This window comes from Felis catus, chromosome A3, assembly GCF_018350175.1.
Source record: "Felis catus isolate Fca126 chromosome A3, F.catus_Fca126_mat1.0, whole genome shotgun sequence".
Lineage (NCBI taxonomy): Eukaryota > Metazoa > Chordata > Mammalia > Carnivora > Felidae > Felis > Felis catus.
Genome location: NC_058370.1, coordinates 34,622,675 through 34,643,587, shown reverse-complemented (window position 1 = coordinate 34,643,587; position 20,913 = coordinate 34,622,675). Strand labels below are relative to the sequence as shown.

The following is a 20,913-nucleotide window of genomic DNA, read 5'->3' as shown; positions in this document are numbered from 1 at the left end:
ACTGAGCCACCCAGGCAGCCCTGGAAAATTTGACTCTTATGTTAAATATTTTCCTTCCCTTCCCTTCCCTTCCCTTCCCTTCCCTTCCCTTCCCTTTCATGTTTAATTAGCTCAATATCAAAAGCTCAATTATTAGCTCAATAAATCAAAAATTTCTAAAATTCCATACAGAAAACAAGTAAATAACCATAGGTATGCTCAAAAATGTATTTACATATATTCACTGAAGGTCTGTTTAAATAGTGGAGCACTTCAAATATCCAATAATAGGGGACTGGAAAAATAAATTATGATATGGCTATATGACAGAAGACTATGATGAAGTCATTAAAGGTTATGTCGTACGCAGTATGTGAAAATAAAAAGTTGAAACACAGATTGTGAATATTGTCTCATTTTATGAAAAAGTAATAGTTGTGCATAAAAAGACTAGGTACGTATACACTCCATATATACAGTGTTAAGTCTGGGTGGTTTAGGTGTTTGAATTATAGGTAATATCTTTGGGATTTTTCTTTTATCATTTTTAATTTAAAATTTTTTCTATGAGAAACCCAGGTTTCTTTTGGAATAAGAAAAAATCAATTTAATAAATAATATTAACTTTAATGGACTTGGGATTATAGTTACCCAAACAATTTTCAAAATGTTTTTCCCATTCTGATAGTTCTCCCTCCATTTTTTCCCATCTTTTTCCATGAATTTATCCTCTGAATATTCAAGTGAAATGTAAAAAGAGCTCATTTCCTTCACTCTGTTTAATATTGGTATTATTTCAATCATTAAATCATATTTCACTTTTTTAAAAATTAAAGGGTTTTAATTTTATATAGTTTAATTTTAATTATATATAGTCTATATAGAGGTCTTATATTTTTATATTTCACTTCTAATATTTATAGAACTTCCTTAATTATTCTTTGCATTGTGACATCTAATTTAGAAAAATATACCAATTATTTGGAAATATATTATAATATATAAGTATAAAATGAAATAATAATACTAAACATTTTATGGCCAATACTATGCACCAAGTATTTGTATTAAGTACTTTATGTATTCTAAGAAGTCACAAAAGCACTTTGAAAATCCTGCACTTTAGATTAAAGACAAAAGAAAATACTAAATGACTTGATGATCATCTTCTTTTCTAAGTGCTTTAATCACCTTTAATCAATATGGAATCAGTTAGAAACTTTCACCTGAAATGGCAAGATGTGGACTTTTCAGTGTAGTCAAAATATGATGCTGGTGTTGGCCACAGAATACCAGAAGAGAATGAAATATGAACAATTCAGTCAATCATGTAGATGTTTTATGAGTTAATGCTGAGCCCTATCAAAGTGGTTTTCCAATGTGCTATTTTCTTCTCCTGAGGTGTGATGTTACATAAGCAAAGCCAGCCAGTGGGTGTGGAAATCATGCTTAATGCCATACATAAGATTAGAACACTCTCTCACCTCTTTCTTTACTTCTTCTTCATCTTCCAGTGTCAGAGCAGCCAGTTGCTTTGCTCTCTGCTCCATCAGATTCACATATCGTATTGGATTTGACAAAGCTTCAATCACATCTAAATACGGAAGAGACATTTTAGGATCAAAGGTCCTAGATATATTGATTATCCACCATTCATTCATCCATCCAGTCATCCATCCATCTATCCTACCTACCATCCATCCATTTACTCATCCATCCATGCATTCATTCATCCTGTCTACTCACCCACCCATCCACTGATTCATCATCGATCTTCCACTATTCCATCTAACCATGTAACTACCCACTCATCCATCCAATATTTTGGAAATGGACAAGAGTCAAGACTCTTTGCTACAACCTCAGGAAGATAAAACTCAAAGGAGTTCAGCTCTGACAACCAAACTGGACAGACCCCAACCTGGGATGCCTCAATGCTCTGTATTTTTTTTTTTTTCTTGAGAGGTCCATCCATTCCAGCAATGGCCCACACACTTGTCCTATTTGGCCCAAATAGGTCTTTCATAAATGAAGACCTTTCACATAAAAAACCTGTTTTCCAGACTGTTGAAACAATCCAAATGTTTGGCAGTACGAGACTCATTCACATGTGATTCTGTCTACCTGGAGTGAGTTATGGTTGCCATCTTTGGATGGACATGTGCTCCAAGTTTGCCATAGTCTCCACCATTCCCCAGTACCTTACAACTAGACTACTTAACATTGTAAGTATTTAAATTTATGATTCCTGGTTGACATTGTCACAAGTTAATTCCTCTAAACTTAGAATCTCACCCACGAAAAGGACCTGGCTTCTAAAACTGGCTGAAGATAAATTCATTGTACAGACCTAGATACACTGCTGTAGTACCAGGTAGCCTGGATTAGAAAGTGCTGGACCCAAAAGAATACTACTACTAGTAGATAAATATGCTCAATACTTTATTGGGACTTAAGTGAAATTAAATTAAAACTTATTCACAAAGTTTTGAGCAATTTAATAAACATACATACACAAATAGAAGCGATTCTGAGGCCAGAATTTCCTGCCTAGTTTTGGTCCAGTTTTCCTTCCACTAACCCACAAAAATATGGATGGCCCCATATGGAAATATCCCCTCGAGTCAGGTTTTTTACCTGCATATGTATCTGGGACATAGTCTTTCACCTCTATGTAGACAAAGACAGCTGGGAGCATCAGAGGCTGGTTCCTCTCATTCCGCAGACAGATGTAGTGATAGCCTGGAGGGTGACATTAATACTGTGCATTGCGTATTTTATCCACAATGTTAGTTACAACACAGGAACATCTATGTGATGGAAGTGTTTATCTTAGATGACTTTGGATGACAAACAGGTCACTTCTTTCTCATTTTAATTTGCATGGTTTTGAGTGATATTCTTTTTCTCAGCAGACAGGAAAATAATGTCAATTCTGATCATTTTCCTTCCCAATCATGTTTTTCCCCACAAAAGAGAATTTAAAACTGCATGTCATAGACTGAATTATTGGTCCAAATTCTTTTACATGATATCTTGACTTAGGGCTTGGCCATATGCTTTGCTTTGTTAATGATGTGGTGCAAACAGAGGCTTAAAATGAACTTGCAGAGTCAGGTTTGACCTTCTGCATTCCAGCGGGTTGCCACAAAAGTCCACACTGTGAGTGCCACTGTTCCTTCAGCCTGGGCCCCTGAATGAGCACATGTGGAACAGACCTAACTCCAGACCACAGCCTGAAGCTGTGGCTGAGCCCAGCCACACCCTGTGAACCCACAGACCTGTGAGCATAAAGATAAAACACTTGTTATAAGGCATCGAGTCTTCAGATAGCTTTCTAAATCATGCTTTAATAATCACAGATGGCAGTGATGGTTTTCTTTACAACTTTGATAAATAGCTTCTCACCACACTATTCGTACCTGGCCGAATTGCCTGTACAGGCAAGATCCGGTGACCGATAAATTTACCTCCTTCTTCATAAACTGCTATCCTCAAACAGGCCAGAGAAGGAAGAACCACCTAGAGGGACATTAAGGACACTCGTGGTTACAAGAAGGTACAACTGCAAGGAAGGATTAGAAAGGTAATATTCTAACATGCCCTGTGCTTCCAAATTCACATAGAAGTTTCTACTTAACTAACTGATAAAAAGTTAAGTTGTTGCTCTATAACTTTGATTTTCAAAAGGATTACCAGTGATATGGCTTCATCTATGTCTCATCATCTTGTCCTGATGAGGAATTTGTTCATCATGTAGACCATTTACTTAAAAAAAAAAGTTTTTTAATGTTTATTTGTTTTTGAGAGACAGAGACAGAGCACGAGCAGGGGTGGGGGGTGGGCAGAGAGAGAGGGAGACACAGAATCCGAAGCAGGCTCCAGGCTCTGAGCTGTCTGCATAGAGCCCGATGCAGGTTCGAACCCACGAGCCGTGAGATCATGACCTGAGCCCAAGTCAGATGCTTAACCGACTGAGCCACCCAGGCACCCCTAGACCATTTACTTTTGACATGAACATTCTCAAGATGGAAATGATAAAGGTTTAAATATATGTTTAAATATAAAGTTAGTAGTCTTATCACTATTTGAGCATTGACTCTTACATTTTCAAAGCAAATTACTTTTATACTTTCAAAGCAAAGGCAAAAGTACAAAAGAATAGCATATAGGAGAGCTTTCAAAGTGAGATTGCTTTATAAATAATTCCCAAATAATCAACAAAAAATTGCTCATTTTTCCTCCTTCAATGTAAAACATGTGTCAAAAACATAGGGCTAATTGTACCCTTAAAAACTTGCTTTTGGTAAGAAGAATAAAGTAACATTTATTGACTATTTTCAAAGTGCCAGATATTTTATAAATGTTTTTATTATATCAGAAAAATTCTTATTGGGGTGCCTGGGTGGCTCAGTCAGTTAAGCATCCGACTTCGGCCCAGGTCATGATCTCACAGTTTGTGAGTTCAAGCCCCGCGTCAGACTCTGTGCTGATAGCTCAGAGCCTGGAGGCTGCTTTGGATTCTGTGTCTGCCTCTCTGCCCCTCCCCCACTAAATAAATATTTTAAAAAATTTTAAAAAAGAAAATACTTATTAATAACTCTATGAAGTAGACACTGTTATTAAATCCAATTAACATATTTAAAATAGTGGGAGCACAGAGACCTTTAACACAAAACTCTCTTTGCAGAAGATGGCCTTTGTAGATCTTTTGGCCAGTTAAAAGCAAAGGGTATGGTAAATAGTCTATCCCACTTTTTACTGGACTACTGTCCTCCTTTGTGTGACAAGCATGTGTGAAGAAGATTTGCTTTTTGGTGAAGGCAGTGAGAAGGCCCAGTCATATAGAAAAGGTTTTAACTCTATCAGACAGAATCCAGGCAAGATAGAATGATCAGCTACCAGAGGCTAGAGATTACATGAAGTTTAATTTTTTTAATATTAAAATTTTTTTAAATGTTTATTTTTGAGAGAGAGTGTGAGTGGGGGAGTGTGAATGTGCGAGAGAGAGGGAGACACAGAACTCGAAGCAGGCTCCATGCTCCAAGCTATCAGCACAGAGCTCGATGCAGGGCTTGGACTCGCAAACTGTGAGATCATGACCTGAGCCAGATTCGAATGCTTAACTGACCGAGTCACCTAGGCGCCCCTAATTAATATTCTTTTTTAAGAAAGTACAGACTTCCTTCTCTCTGCTACCATATTATTCCTTGCTTCCCACTTCATTTGAGTTACAATGAAAATGTATCATTTATCACTTGTATTATGAGAGGATATGAGTTAATTTATATGTTTTTCTGGTCTTCCAAATGAGGTATACTAGAATTAACTGATTCACAACACAATTCTGAAAATCCAAACAAGTGATTCACAGAGATCTTGAATAGCTTTTAAGATAGTCCCCCGAAGTGCTATTGCTTTATAAATGTGTAAATTCCCAAATGAAGCTACAAATAATTCTTCATGTAATTTTTCCCTCAGAGTGAAACACCTAGAATATGCATTTATATCTCACATCCAGGATATGTGACCAACCTTTTTGAACACAATGGGCTCTTCTTCCCAGACAGGATTTACAGCATTTCCTTGTGATGTTTTGGTCTTAAATGCCTTCCTCCTTGTGTCCACAGGCAAACCAAACATATCCACTTCCACATAGGTCCCAACTTTCTTATCAGAAAGAAACTGACCTGAAATAATCTAGAAAACAATAAAAAAGGAAGTCTTGATAAATGAATAAGTGATATAAGAGAATACTTTAGGGAGGTACAAATGCTGGTTGGTAGAATTATAACCAAAATGAAATAGAGGCAAATGTACAAATATAATTTTTCATTTGGTTAAAGAACTGGTAGAAGAACCTTGAAAATCCTGAGTTTAGAAGGAGTCAGTTAATAAGACAAAGTTGTATAGGAGGAAATAAATGAACAAATACCAAAAATTTGATGAGATTATACTTTTTGTACTTGAGATACATCTGTTAAATATTGAAGATTGATCTTCAGAGCCAACTAAATATAAAGGTTTTTCTAATACTTAAAGAGGTTACAAGAGGAAAAAAAAACACCTCACTTAACAAAGCCACAATGACAATAAAAACAAAAACCAAATATTAACTTAAACTGTCTAGTCCAGCTTATCATCACTCCTAACCCCAACCTGTTAGCCATCCACACAATTATGGGTATCTTGCCTAGCTACAAAATTTATGGATATTGTAGAGTTAACAGAGAGTTTAAAATCACATATTCTGGTGGCCAAGAGCTTTCTGAAAGCTTTGTGAAAGAGGACAGAATTATCAAGATGATGTCAGGGCTAGAAATGGGACACAATGGTGGCCTGAGAATGGCCCTCAGCGGCTCAGCAAGGCCAGGAGCTACATGCTGATGTGGTCAGAAATTCCAAACAGGTCAGAGAGAAAAACGAGGAAGAAGCCATCTGAATTTGCCCAAGATAACTCATTTTTCCTGAATGTTCTCTTTAGCCTGAATGCGTGGGACCTGCTAGCAACATTCTCTGTTTAATTTGAGGTTCTACATGAGAACAACTTAGCAGACATTTTATATATTTGAAACTTCCAGGTTATGTGAGTCACACTGGGAAATCAGATGCACCAAGGATTCTGTGTACTTAAGATGTTCGATTAAAGCAGAGGTCCTTAGCTAAATTAATCACACTAACCCTCAATGTTCCCATCAGTAACATAGGATGGTGGAACACCTCTTGAGTTCCCAAGTCCATTCTGGCACTATGACGTCTATGTCCAAAGGTCAAAACAAAGGCGCCACTGGACGGACATAAGCCCGATCTTGGGTCTGGCTATCATGTTAAAGACAGGATGGGCTGTCCATTCCAAGGACACCGACAACTGCAACAGTGTCTCCATTCTGGACTCGGGCAACAGTTCACATCCGTTGGGGTCTCAACTGTTTTCCCTCAACTCACTTTCTATGTTATTTTTATAACTACTTACACTGTCATGGTAGAATTTAAAAAAAACAAATAAGCGAGAAAACATGCACAAAACAAGATGAATTGGAGGACAAGAACAAAATTATTAGTTTGATCCAACTACACCAACAATTGACAAGGGTTCTAAAAATAGCATTTTGTCAGTGTGTGATGCTTACAAGTTTATCTTCATCAAACTCGGCAGGAATTAAACATCCTTTGCTGAAAAGAATTTCCTAAAATAAACATAATCTCCAAGCTCTAATTCTGCCAACTCCACTCTTCAGATACATGGTGTGAAGTAATTTCAAAAGATATAATTTTGAGACACTTCATTGAAATTTTATTTTTGATGTTCAGTATCAAGTGACATAAATTTTAAAGTAAAAATGGGCTCAATAGGCTTAGGGTAGATATAAATTAGTAAAACTGTTACTTTTTTTTTTTTTTACAAAGTTTTTCATATGCCTTTGGTTTAAGGTCAATCTGAAAATTGCATTTATGTCCAATAAAAAACATTTCTTAGTTCCACAGTTATCTAGCTAAACAAGGAAAGAAATAAAACTTTAAAGAAGTAAATGAAAGAGCCACAACAACCAAGAGCTTATAGAATTCACGTATAAATCTCCTTATAAAGATGATTTTTCATTCATAGTATAAAATATTTTCTTATAGCTGAAAACATTATATCTGATATAACATCAATTTCAAAGACTGCAGAAATCATTTTGAATTTATATTTTAGGGTCAGGTATATATCTAATGAAGCAATTCTTTTACTTAGGATCATTACTATGTGTTTTAAGTCCCTGATTTTCAAAATGGTAAATTGAGAGCTTTTATTCAGCCTTTAGCAATTTACTGAGAGAATACTTTTTCTCTAATTTTTCTCAGTGTGGATATTTTTCTAGAACTAATGGAGAAATAAAAGACCAGAAGGTTTTTTTCCAACATAGGTCGATGATCTTTACACCAAAAGAAAGGACTGACCATGGAGACTCTCCAACTTGGTTTATTGATTTAGGGTCCAATTTATCCTATTAAAGAGTAGGGCTTAGTCCCTTTATCCCATGCGTGGAGCTTCTGAAACTTGTAATTTGGAGAGAATTAGTCCTTAAAAAAATGCAAGAAGGAGCTGGAGATATTGCTAGCAACTAAATTTTTGATGACTTACTTCTTTATGCAATGTGGGTAATGTTCAAGACTTTTGCTGGTGACAGTTTTGTAATAGAGAGGTACATACCTTCACAGATAAAGTGTTGGCCACTATCCCATCTACGATGCCTTCGGTGAATGGATCAAAGTGCTTGTCGGGTCTCCTCATGAACTCTGGCTTTAATCTGTAGCCACTTTTCCCATTGTATTCATACATCCCCATATTTATTTGCATAGCCAGGTCTGAATATCAAAAACACAAGCCTTATTGTGATGATATTCATGTTTAGAGCAAGAAAGTAAGATTGTATTATAGTCCATTTTTACTACCCTTTTTAAAAAGAAATATTTCTTCATTTGTAGAAACTTAGGAAACACAGAGAAGAAAAAAATCTAGCTGTACTCCAAATCTAGAGATGAACCACTGCCAACTGGTTGGTGTATATTCTGTTTTTCTCTTCTAATATGTTGTGAATGTGTAACATGTCCATTTCACTAAATATTTGTCTGCTTTACTTTTAACAGCTGTGCAAACTCTTTTTGAATAGATTCATTTGCTAAATCATTTTAAAATCTTTGAATCCATCATTAATGGCAGTCTTAGGAGTGAAATTTCTAGGTCGGAAGATGTGTTGTAGGAAAATGATGTGTACTTTTTGATGTCCTGCCAAGATGTCCTTCAGAAAGCTCATGCCACTTTATGCCTCTAATTCATGCTTTTGAGCATGGACTTCCCTGCACCTCACCAAAAAGGAAAAAATTCTTTTTTTTTTTAATTTATAGGAAAAAGGATTTCTTTAAAAAAATTTTTAAAATGTTTATTTTTAATTGTATTTATTTTTATTTATTTATTTATTATTATAACTTTATTATTTTTTAAATTTATTTTATTTTTAATTTTATTTTACTTTATATTTTATCATTTTTCTTAAAAAAATTTTTTAATGTTTATTTACTTTTGAGAGAGAGAGAGAGAGAGCGCTCTCGCATAAATGGGGAGGGGCAGAGAGAGAGGGAGACACAGCATCTGAAGCAGGCTCCAGGCTCTGAGCTGTCAGCACAGACCGACCTGGGGCTCAAATCCACGAACCATGAGATCATGACCTGAATCAAAGTTGGATGCTTAACCCTCTGAGCCACCCAGGCGGCCCCAGGATTTCTTTTTTTTAATTTGCATTTCTTTTACTTACCACCTGTATCTAATTACACATTGACTCCTTTCTAATGAACAAAACTTATTCCTAAAAGTTTTCCTAAGACTCAGTCAGTGTATGAAATGAATGTCCACATGAATTGCAATTTGTAAGGTTAAAAAAAACACATTTTAAGGTCATAGGGAATCTGGGAAGCTGCCATTTGTTCTAGATTGTTTGAGTCATGACTCATCTCTATTTAGGAGGATGGTAGAGAGGTAATGGTAGGATTATTTCAAAGTTCCATGTAACCAATCATTTTTAGAGCAGGGAAAATAAGTGAAATTTTATCTCTCAATTTATTAAGCTATGGTAACTATGATACTAAAATTGGGCAAAACACCAAACAAAAAAAAAAAGGAAAGGAAATGATGGATTTGAAAAAATAATTGACATCAAAAGTGTAAAAAAATTACAATAGCAAATTGTATGTTCTAAAAAATAACACACAACAAGAAAGTAACATTTATCCCAGGAACAAAAGGATAATTACTTACTGGGAGATATATTTACTCATAAAAGAAGAAATGAATATATCATCATCCCAATAAATGCCAAATGGCATTTAATAACATTAACATAAATTCCTCAAACACTATTAGTCAATTAGGACGGGTGCATACAGTAGTCCCCACTTAACCATGGGAGATATGTTCTAAGACCCCAGTGGATGTCTGAAACCACAGATAGTACCAAACTCTACATATATTTTGTTTTTTTCCTATACACACATAGCTATGATAAAGTTTAACTTATAAATTAGGCACGATAAGATATTAACAATAATAATAAAATAGAACAATAATAACAATATACTGTAATAATAGTTATGTGAATATGGTCTCTCTTTCAAGATATGTTTAAATTTTTTAGTGTTTATTTAATTTTGAGAGAGACAGAGAGAGCGTGAGCAGAAGGGCACAGAGACAGCATGACACAGAAGCCAAAGCAGGCTTCAAGCTGTCAGCACGGAGCCCGATGCAGGGCTCGAACTCATGAACTGTGAGATCATGACCTGAGCTGAAGTCAGAGGCTCAAACCAACTGAGCCACTCAAGCACCCCTTAAGATAAGTGACCTAATGTACTGTACTCACCCTTCTTTTTGTGATGTTTATGAGATGATAAAATGCCTACAGGATGAGAGGAAGTGAGGTGAATGATGTAGGCATTGTGATGTAGATGTGGTGTTAGGCTACTTTTGACCGGAGAGTAAGTCAGAAGGAGGATCATCTGCTTCCAGATCCTGGTTGACCACAGGTAACTGAAACCAGGATGAATGAAACTATGGATAAGGGGGACTATTGTACTCCTTTAGTGTGTGAGAGAATATCTGTCTCAGTCATAGCCAACATCTACTCAAAGCTGCCCACTCTTAATACTATTGTTTAATACGATTGTAGAATGGTCAGTCCAAAGCACTAGGAAGGGAAAAAAAACATAGATGTGATTACATTGTGATTGTGTATCTGAAAAAAAAACAGAAGCTACCAGCAAAATAAGTTATTATGAGAGTTTTTAGAAGGGTGATTATAAAATGAACTTATTTATAAAATAAATATACAAATATCAATATCCAAAAGCAATCTGTTAAAAATATAATGTTTAAAAAAAAGGCTTTCATCTAAAGAAACTATCTCTCAGATGAAGACAAGTGATTTTGCTGAGAGACCTAATGTAAGAATTTCTATTTATTTATTTATTTATTTATTTATATTATACAAACTTTTTAATATTTATTTTTGAGAGAGAGAGAAAGTGCAAGCAGGTGAGAGACAGAAAGAGGGAAACACAATGTAAGAATTTTTAAAATGAAGAGAAAAACATTCTTTCAGTGCTAAAAAAATAAAAAATAAAAGGTGTCAGTTTTCTTAATACTTCTTAAAATTCAAAATTGAATGTGATTTTAAACAAAATATTTTTTTTCAGTGGGGAGAGGGAAACAATATAACAATTAAACTAATGTAAATTTAATATGATTTTATGCACAATCCCATTTTTTTCTCAGTGAGGGCAAGGGAAATAATAGTAAGTAAATTAAATTCATTTGGAATAGGGATCCCACTGGCAATGGCAAGACAAGTACTAAAAATTAATAGCCATGAAGGAGAATCTCCACTTCCAGATATTAGACCATATTATTAAGCATTACAATAATAACAGTGAGCTATTGGCTCCAGGAAGGCAGACAAATTTATTAGTAGAGAAGAATATAACTGGAAAAAAATGGACCCAAATTAATCACCTGCCAAAAAGCTACATCTACTAAGTAATTTCAGTTTAGTGTAAAAAAGGATTGATTTCTTACTGAGATTATATACTAAAATTAAATTTGGATGGTTGAAAGACTCAAATTACAAATTAAAAGAAAAAAAAACATGAGAGAAACAGAAGTAATCTGGGTCTAATCCTGGGGCAGAAAGACTATAATAATAAAAGTAAGCCAAGACTCCATAAAATAAAACATGAATCAACCCAATCTCTTCTGTTTCATGAAATATGACAACATGCCCATTATATAAAAAGCGCTGTTGTAAGTGGATAGAAAATTGACAATAGTCCTAAATACGCAGTTTATAAAAACACAAATGTAAAAATTGAAACACATATTTAAAATGTTCAACCTAAATAATAATCAAAGAAGTAAAATTAAAGCAACAATGAGAAAATATTTTGTCTGGAATATTATTAGTATTATTATTATTTAATTATAACACTTAACTGAAATTTCAAATGAGAGAGAATACTTCATATCATACACTGCTGATGGAAGAGAAATCCAGTGTAACATTTTTTTTGAATTTGTTAAAGGCACAGATTTTTAAAAATAATTTTATTTTTTTTTCATCATGATAAATGTACTCTTAATCACCATCACCTATTTCACCCATCCCCTCACCCCTTTCCCATCCAGTAACCATCAGTTTGTTCTCTATAGTTAAGCGTCTGTTTTTTTGGTTTGTCTCTCTCTTTTTCTCCTTTGCTCACTTGTTTTGTTTCCTAAATTCCACATATGAGTGAGATCATACGGTATTTGTCTTTCTCTGACCAAGCTTATTTTACTTAGCATTATACTCTCTAGTTTTATCTATGCTGTTGCAAATGGCAAGATGTCATTCTTTTTATGGCTGAATAATATTCCTACATACATATATATTTATGTGTATATATATTATATATATATATATATTATATATATATATACCATATGTGCCTTACCCATTCCTCTATCAACGGATGCTTCCATAATTTGGCTCTTTTAAATAATGCTGCAATACACATAGGGGTGCATGTATCCCTTTGAATTAGTGTTTTGTATTTTTTTGGTAAATGCCCAACATTTTTGATGGACAATTTTGTATATTATACGAAGATTCTTGAAACATTCACATACTTTAACAGAGTAATTCTATTTTAGGAACTTTTCCAAAAGAACATTAGGATATACACTTGACAAGTTATATTCAAGATGTTCTCTGAGAATTATTTATAGTAGAAAAAAAATTCCCTAATGTCCAGAGATAGGAAAGGGGTTTGAGTGAATTGTGAAACGTGCTTAATATACAGCTATTAAAATTTTTATCTCTGTATAGTATTTAAATACATACACATTTTAAACAAATGAAAAAGCATGTATATACATAACCCCAAATCCTTACAGATTACAAAGCTGAAAGTTGAGTGTTGATTTTCTGAGTGGCAGTGTTCCTGGGCAGTTTTATTGTTTCTTTATACTTTTCTAAATTTTCCAAATATCCTACAATATATACATATTACTTTAAAAAGCAGAAAGATTTTTGTTTGAAAGGAATATGGAACCACTAGAAATAAAGACTTGGTTATAAACTATTAAAGATAATTTCTCCATTTTCAAAAGCTATTTTTCTTTTGCAGTGATATTTTCCCTTCATTGAAATCTGCTTCTGTTTGCTTTTCAGTCAAGTCTGGAAATACAGCTTTCTAACAGAATGGAAATGAGGTTTAACTGTGCTACTTACCCACAGTTTGAAAATTAAGTGCAACCATTTGGCAACCAGCATTCCAGAAGAGCTGAGGCATGTAGTTGGATGAATCCACACGGGTTCCTTTTGGATATATCCTGCTGAGCTGCATTTTGTTATATCTGGACCATCATGTTAAGTAGTGAATACAATTATAAAAATAATTAGCCCATACCATTAACTTAGAAGCCACCTTCCTTCTTTCTCCATTGGGAAATGAACTAAATATTGATGATCTCATTGGGCTAATGGATGAAAAATGTCAAAAACTTCTGAACACACAGAATAAATGTGGTTTTATAATATAAATGTACTATAGCACCCTTGCTGAGCCTTGTGGGTGAAAACTAATGAGGAAGAAAAAACGATTAAGTCGAAGTCAGTGTAATTTGGGGGAGATTTTATTGAGGGTAGGCTTAACGATTAAGGACACAGGAGTAAACTCAAGTGTGCCAAAGCACGTGACAGGATGATAACGTCTTTGGCGGAAGCCGATAATGTGAACTGCATGGTTGTTTTTGAAATGCTTTCTGCTCATTTTTTAACCTTCTCTGAGAAGGTTATTTGCTATATGCTATTTGCCAAGACTGTGGTACTCTTTATGATTGATAGCAAGGTCAAGATAGCACAGAAGGTTCTGACCTTGTTTTGTATGTTAGTTCCTACTGTAATCAGTTTTCCATCTTGAGAACCTTTTAGTTACTGAGTACTATGTAGCTATTAAACAATGCTATGTTCTTAAAACATGACCCTATTACCAAATTTGGTGGAAGTCAGCTAAGATTTTGAGCTCAGGCAGGGAAATTAGGTGTAAAAGGACCTGCACCTTATTTCTGGAAGTTGCTAGCTATAGGATCTAGGGCAAATCATTTTGCTCTTTTCCAAGTGAGTTTCCTCCTCTGCTTGATAGATTGAACAATCCCTACATCCCAGGCTTATTGTGAGGATGAAATGTGATAAGACATCTAATGTAAGGTCTATAAAACAGTCAATGCTTAATAGTGTGACTTTGTTTATGGAGTTTACATTTGCTCCCTCTCCTCTTGTTGATGAGTTCTAAAAGTCACTTTTGTTTTTTTTTAATTTTAGGACTTGTTTCATGAAATTGGGCTGTTTGAGGCATTTACTATTGCTTTCATAAAAAAATTTAAAGACGTTTCATTTTTAATTTATGGATAAAAATCAAAGGTTTTTGTTGTCAGAATTATCAACAAAGCCATTGTTAGTAATATATATTTATATTCTGTTTTTTAAGTTTTTGTTTTGTGTGTGTGTGTGTGTGTGTGTGTAATCTCTATACCCAGCGTGGGGCTCAAAGTTATGACTCCAAGTTCAAGAGTCACATGCTCTTCCAAATGAGCCAGGCAGGTGCCTCTATATTTATATCCTTGTCATCATTCCAACTGTTTTCTGATTGGACATCTATTACATGTATGTGTATACACTGTACATATATCTTACGTATGTATAAAGTATATTACACACTTTACACATGCTGTCCCTAACCCAATGAGCAAACTGGTGTCACCATATTCAGAAGGATTAAGCCAATTGCCAAAGGACAAAGATGGTGTGAAAATACCCTTGAAACCTGAGCTTCCTTTATTGCAAGACCAGTTCTCTTTCCATATGCCAGCCCCTGCCTCTCAGCCATGCATCTGAAGCCAGAAACTGTCCATCACACCCAGGTATCAGACGTAAGCCATTTCATACATCTTTTCCTTTTCAAAACAGAAATCAAACAAATGGCACGTGTGGCTTTGGCTGGGTCATTTCAGCAGTCAATCGTCAAATCAAGGATACTCTACAAATTCCACTGGAGACTTTGTCAGTTGCTCGAGTCCTTTGGTTTCCACGAAGGAAGACATTTCAAAACTTCTATTTCTTTCTGAGTTAACGACAACAAAAAAGGGTGAGGAGTAAAATTCAACGGTACAAGTTATAACGTGTAAGATGGAAACATATGTTCAGTGAAGTTAGGGCGATGAATCCTCATTGTATAACTTTATATATGTATTTCTTCAGTCAAAGCTGAGTCTTCTAAGAAGCTGTCTCTTCTAATACTACCTGAGTCAGATTTGCTTATGGTCATGCAAGTTAGGGATACAATGGCATTAGGATGGGGAAATGGATTTTAGATATGGCTAGAGTGGTCAATGAAAGCTATTTCAAAAGATGAAGAACCCTGGGGGACTCTTTTGTTCTAAATCCATTCAGATTGTTTTTTCTGACCTTCTCTTTTACACCCCACCTTGTCATTGCCTCAGTTTGTACACACCCCCTCAGTTCAAGTAACTAATGTGACATTAAGATTAGGGTATTTCAAAGCAGAAGGATCCTTGGACATTTTCCAGTCTGATGGCCTCATTTTCAGATGGATAAGAGAGGCTGGAGAGATGAATGTGTTAGATATCTCAATATAATACAAAAGCAATATTTGGAAGTGGAATCCAAACTTCTGATTAGAATGGAAGAAACAAAACAAAGTTATTTGAGTTTGTAAAGTCTAAGAGTCCAACAGCTTCTCTGTCCTCTTCCCAACTAAAATTCAAAGTGTTACACACAGTACTGAGGCAAATGTCATTCAGAGTGGTTGCACAGTTCTCAGTTTTTAAATGGAGTTCCCTTTGATGCATTTCCCCCTCTTTGATGCCCACTTTCCATGAATAAAGCCTCACTGTTCTTTCTAATATAACCTGGAGTCTTTTATCCATCTATCTCCTTATCTTCCCCAAGTTTTAATCGGCTCTAAAGGAAAACCTTACTTCTCTTATTTTGGCCCATCAAAAACCTATTTTCATATGACTAATTATTTTAAGCATTACTGCTAATTAAAATTAAGTCAATTCAGTAGGTGCTTTGTAACATACGTGCATTATTATTTTTTTTGATGTACAGTATTCTTTTAAAAAAATAAAGTGATACAATGATATCAAACACAAGGAGAAATGGACTTGTTTGTAAATCTTTGGTCCATGCTGTTGTTACCAGGTTTGAAGGATGTTCTTTCTCAATCTGGCTAGTTGTTTAGGAGCTTTTGACTCATGAATTAGGCAAACTCATTTTACAGCCAACAAAAACTACAGAAATATAAAAATTACTACTTTAGGATGTTTCAAATTGAACAACTTGTGGTAAGATGCACCAGCAATTACAGAAATCAAAAAAAATGTTGGAATATTTATATATAAACTGTATTAGAAGTTAAATTCCTCATTGTAGAGATACAGGTACCATATACTATAAAGTTGAAGCTCTTTGGGCAAAATTATACAATTACACATTAGTGTGTATGGTAGAAGCTTAGATTTTGATGTATCTATAAAACTATGCCTTATAAGAGGCTGCTATATTTCAGCAAAAATTCTGCCTTTAAAAGCACACTCATAAAAGCAGCTAAAATGTCTCAAGGATTCTCTTAACCTGATAGCATCTTACATTTCATACAAAAAAAAGGGGGGCAATTTCACAAAAGAGCTCTTTTCTTCAGGTGGGGGAAAGATGCTATTTCTTTTTTCTTTGCATCCAGTATGGATGTGTAGTTGGAGGAAGAGAGAACACAAAATGATGTGAAGTTAATGTTATAAAACAGGCTGGACAAATGGAATGTGTGTGAAGTGATTGATTTGGTTCTATTTTTCGTTGTGAGGGTTAACCACGTCTCTGGCTGCTCCCTGCTCCCCCCTTCTGGGGGGCGGGTAGATAGTTTATTTCAACACTGTCTCTTATATAACGGAAGGAGCCCATTATGTTGTTGAACAAAAACGACTGTGAAACTCTCAATCAGCTGTACTCTGGCCTAATACCTTTCAGATAACCGTGTGTGGCCTACAGCCCCATGATGAATTTTGGGGTAACATCGTGGAATACTTTCTTACATGGTTTTAATCATCAACTCAGGCACGTATTCAAGACTTCACAGAATAGTTCTGTTAAGGGTAACATTCTTTGTTCTAACTACCTTGTATTTAAGATATATTCATTATAGTCTCCCCCTCTCTCTGCCCCACCTCCACTTACTCCCTCTCTCTCAAAAATAAATGAACATTAAAAAACAATTTAAGATACACTCATTATATGTTACATTAGAGGTTCTTCTCCAGGGAAAACTTACTTTTTGAAGTTTCAAAGGACTCAAACTTGACTGGCTGAATATAGTTCACCAGGTTAGACATCTCTTCTGTGGCCATGGCCTCACTGCCAGCAGTACCCTGGAAGCAGAAATAAAAATGACATTCCCAGAGTCAGCATTACATTACCAAGGATTATGTTCCCAGGGCAATGATCAAGCGGCCCACGAGAGAGAACACCATCCCTTCTCTTCTGAAAATGATTATCGCCAATAGGAAAATTCACCACAGGAGAAAATTTACTCGTACGTTAGGCAAATATGGGGTGGCATACGGGGTGTTTAGAGGCAGCTCCCAGTGTGCTCGGCGACCAGCAGTATCAGCCTGAGAGCTTATTAGAGATGTAGCATCTCAGCCTCCACCACTGGCCTCCAGAATCAGAATCTGCATTTTACTAAGGCGATTCAAAGGCACATTACAGTTTGAGAAGCACTAAGCTATATGTCACTGGTCATAGCATAAATTCCTTAGCTGATGTCTAAGGTTAAGAAATCAAGAAATCAAGAATTCACTGTACAAGATGAAAATTAGTATGTAGCTGACTGCCAGTGAACCAAAAAAAATTTGTTTTTAAAAAAAGGTTGCCTTGTGGAAATAGGTTGGGGTCGGTGAACAAGTATTAGTTTTTTTTATAAATGTTCATCCCTCCCTGCCTTCTTGGTTCCTGTGTGCCTATCAGGCAAGCAGTACAATACAGCACAGGGGTTAGTAGCTAAGATTCTAAAGCCAGATTGCCTAATTTCAAATTCCAAGTCCACCACTTAGAAGCTGTGCAATCTTGGGCAAATTACTTAACTGTTCTGTGCCTCAGTTTACTCACCTGTTAAATTAGAATAAAAACAGTCCCAATAGCATATTGAGCTTTTGCGATTATTAAACGAGTTAATTTATGTGAAAGAGCTCAGAACAGTACCTGGCACATAGTAAAACCTCATGTTACTTTAGTATTACTTGCTATTACATATCACTTTGATAAAGTTTTTAATAAAGGAGAAAACCAATACTGCAGTATTGGCATGGACAGACCTCTGTAGACTGATCTAATATTCTCTCCCAGTTTTAGAAGAGAGAATACATGCAGACATGATTTCTTTTGAAAATGCCTGTAGCAATATTTAGGTTAAATGTTAATTGGGAAATATTCATTTGCAAATGGGCCATCCAATTAGTAAGGCAGTTTTGAATGGACAAGAATCAGTGATAAAACTTATGCACAATTGAAATAATTACCAGGAAGAACTACTTTACCAGGCCTGTTAATAGTTTTCCTCTTGGACACTAACTTGAAATTTAGTGGAGGAACATAATTAATCAAAACTTTAGACAACATTAAAGGAAATAAGTGTAAGAGGAAGAACATTATGTAAGAACAGCTTATTATTTGTTACTTATACCTGAGACAGACACTTTCCAATATATTTGAGGGATTATTCAGTGTAAACTTTTGGATTAAGACTCTTGCTAAAACAAAGTTTTGAAATTCCAATGGACTTATCTCAGATTCACTTCTAGATCCTGTGAAATTAATATTTCTTAGCTGATGAAGTTATTTGGGGTGTTTTAGCTTACATCATCAGTAAGGAGCTCTAGTCATTTCAAAATTACAACAATGGAATTAATGTCATATTTCTGAACATTTCTCCAAAACCCCACGTTTTCTCTGGATTTGGGGCCATTTGACCAACAATTTAATTGCCTCAAAAATTGAAGCAGGCATTGGATGTCACAAATTTTGAATTCACCTTCCAGAGACCCCATTTGATGGAAGGAAGTCTTGGCAGCATTGATCATCACAGAGAACTTTTGCTCAATGCTGTGCTTATTCCTTTAGTGACTCAAGTGCACATTTTTAGTGATTCAAGTGCACATTTTCATTTTCCAACAGGGTAGCAGGTTTAAAATGAACTGTGACGCTTTTGACCACTAGATGGCAGAAGGAGACCATGAACTATATGTCCAGACGGCGCAGCAGGGACTGACAAACTAGGGGATGAGCCTCTGTGACCAGAAGTCAGTTCTTAGACACCTACCTCATCCATTGAAGATTTTTTACAGTCGTCATCATCGTCATCGTCGTCACTCTCAGTATCAGCTTCCCCTGTCAAATTTTAATAGCAGATCATGAAGTAAACATTTACAAGTTTGAAGCACATGTTAACAGGTGCATTACAAAAAATTTCCTTGGAAATTGGCATAACACTGTTTTAAAATTATTCATTTGGATATTTAAATTTTATAAATTATATAGAATTGTACTGAGATTTGGAATATGGATATTTTCTCTAAATTTACTTTGTGAATGCCATTTGAAATGTCCAAATTCTATTAAAAACGCTTAACATTTTTATCAGTAGGTTTAAAAAAATATGGCGTCATCTACATTTAGCTTTATATGGTACACACATCCTATATGGACGTGTACGTTGTCTTTGGGGTCTCTAGGACTCTCTTTTTCCCACTTTTCCCTCTTTTTCTGAGCCTTGATTCTTCCATGTGATGCTTGCAGCACTCAGTGACTTTACCGCTACTTTTCTGAGGCCATAGAGGACCTCACAGTTAAGGCCGAGTATTTGATCTGGAACAGGAAAGGCAGGGCTGTGGCAGCACACCTGATGACACAAAAATTGTAAAGTAACTATTGTATCTTACGATTTGCCTGCAGGCTTATTTGATGGATGCATTGTCATTCATTTAAACAATGCATGTATCTTAGAAAACGGTGACATTCTGTTTCAAAAAGCAGGATAAAATGCATGAACCTTTAAAATAATTATGCGTGGAAATCTGCTTTGCTCAGACATAATTTAGCTGCATATTTAGCCAACACACAGTCATTTCAATGGATTATTTTTCCTCTCTGAAGATTTGGTGGACGATTCCGCTCCTTAAAAATTCACACCAGCAGGAAGTATTAAATTCTTCCACAGCCTTGGGTCTCAGTCTCACCTGATAATATCAGTTTTGTAAAAAGATTTTCAAGTAAAATACTAAAGAAGGCATTATATGATGACTACTATCTTTCAGCGTTCACACAGTGCCATAACAGTACAAGCCCAGTAGATGGCTATATTGGCTCTACAATGAGGTAACTTGCACTGGCTAGGTCCTCCCCCCTCTCAAATCTTGTGAAAGTTCGCAACCCTGTTCAATCTATGTAAATGACACAGTGTCCACAGCATGTCTTCCAAAAAGCTTATAAATGTTTTCATTTGACTAGCAAAGGTCAATCAATTACTGAATAGTAGCAGTGAGCAAAGTATTCATGAAGTATCTTTAAAGGGAAAAGATTTCCAGGACCAGTAAGTCTTATTATTTATGGCTCGTTTATTGAAAGAAAGCACATGCAACCACTTTATGATACTTACATTGTGTTAATACAGGGAATCCATTATAATTTGGAAAGAAAACATATCTCATTATATACCAACACATTCTTTTGGAGGTTGGCACTTAATTGTTTTTTATAATCAAATGTGTTGCCCCAAGCTCTTTTTACTTTTTTTTTC

At 35.3% G+C, this 20,913-nt stretch overlaps 1 protein-coding gene and 1 long non-coding RNA gene across 5 annotated transcripts in view; one reads left to right on the top strand and one right to left on the bottom strand.

The window, feature by feature from the left end:
- Nucleotides 1-20,913, bottom strand: part of PLCB1 (phospholipase C beta 1) — a 695,993-nt gene that overhangs the window by 131,117 nt on the left and 543,963 nt on the right. For all 3 annotated transcript variants that reach the window (XM_023251450.2, XM_023251452.2, XM_023251451.2), the window contains exons 15-23: nt 19,438-19,505; nt 17,392-17,488; nt 15,081-15,165; nt 13,275-13,399; nt 8,174-8,328; nt 5,515-5,679; nt 3,402-3,501; nt 2,617-2,721; nt 1,464-1,573 (exon numbers count right to left, since the gene is read on the bottom strand). In XM_023251450.2, coding sequence (XP_023107218.1) covers nt 1,464-1,573; nt 2,617-2,721; nt 3,402-3,501; nt 5,515-5,679; nt 8,174-8,328; nt 13,275-13,399; nt 15,081-15,165; nt 17,392-17,488; nt 19,438-19,505 — 1,010 coding nt within the window. The remainder of the gene's footprint in view (nt 1-1,463; nt 1,574-2,616; nt 2,722-3,401; nt 3,502-5,514; nt 5,680-8,173; nt 8,329-13,274; nt 13,400-15,080; nt 15,166-17,391; nt 17,489-19,437; nt 19,506-20,913) is intronic.
- LOC123384363 lies at nt 10,346-19,565 on the top strand. 2 transcript variants are annotated; one of them, XR_006595356.1, is made up of 4 exons: nt 10,359-10,536; nt 13,215-13,411; nt 15,012-15,189; nt 19,293-19,565. It is a non-coding gene; the product is annotated as an uncharacterized LOC123384363 (long non-coding RNA). The 2 variants fall into 2 exon arrangements; XR_006595355.1 differs by lacking the exons at nt 15,012-15,189; nt 19,293-19,565 and having other exon boundaries at nt 10,346-10,536; nt 13,215-13,590.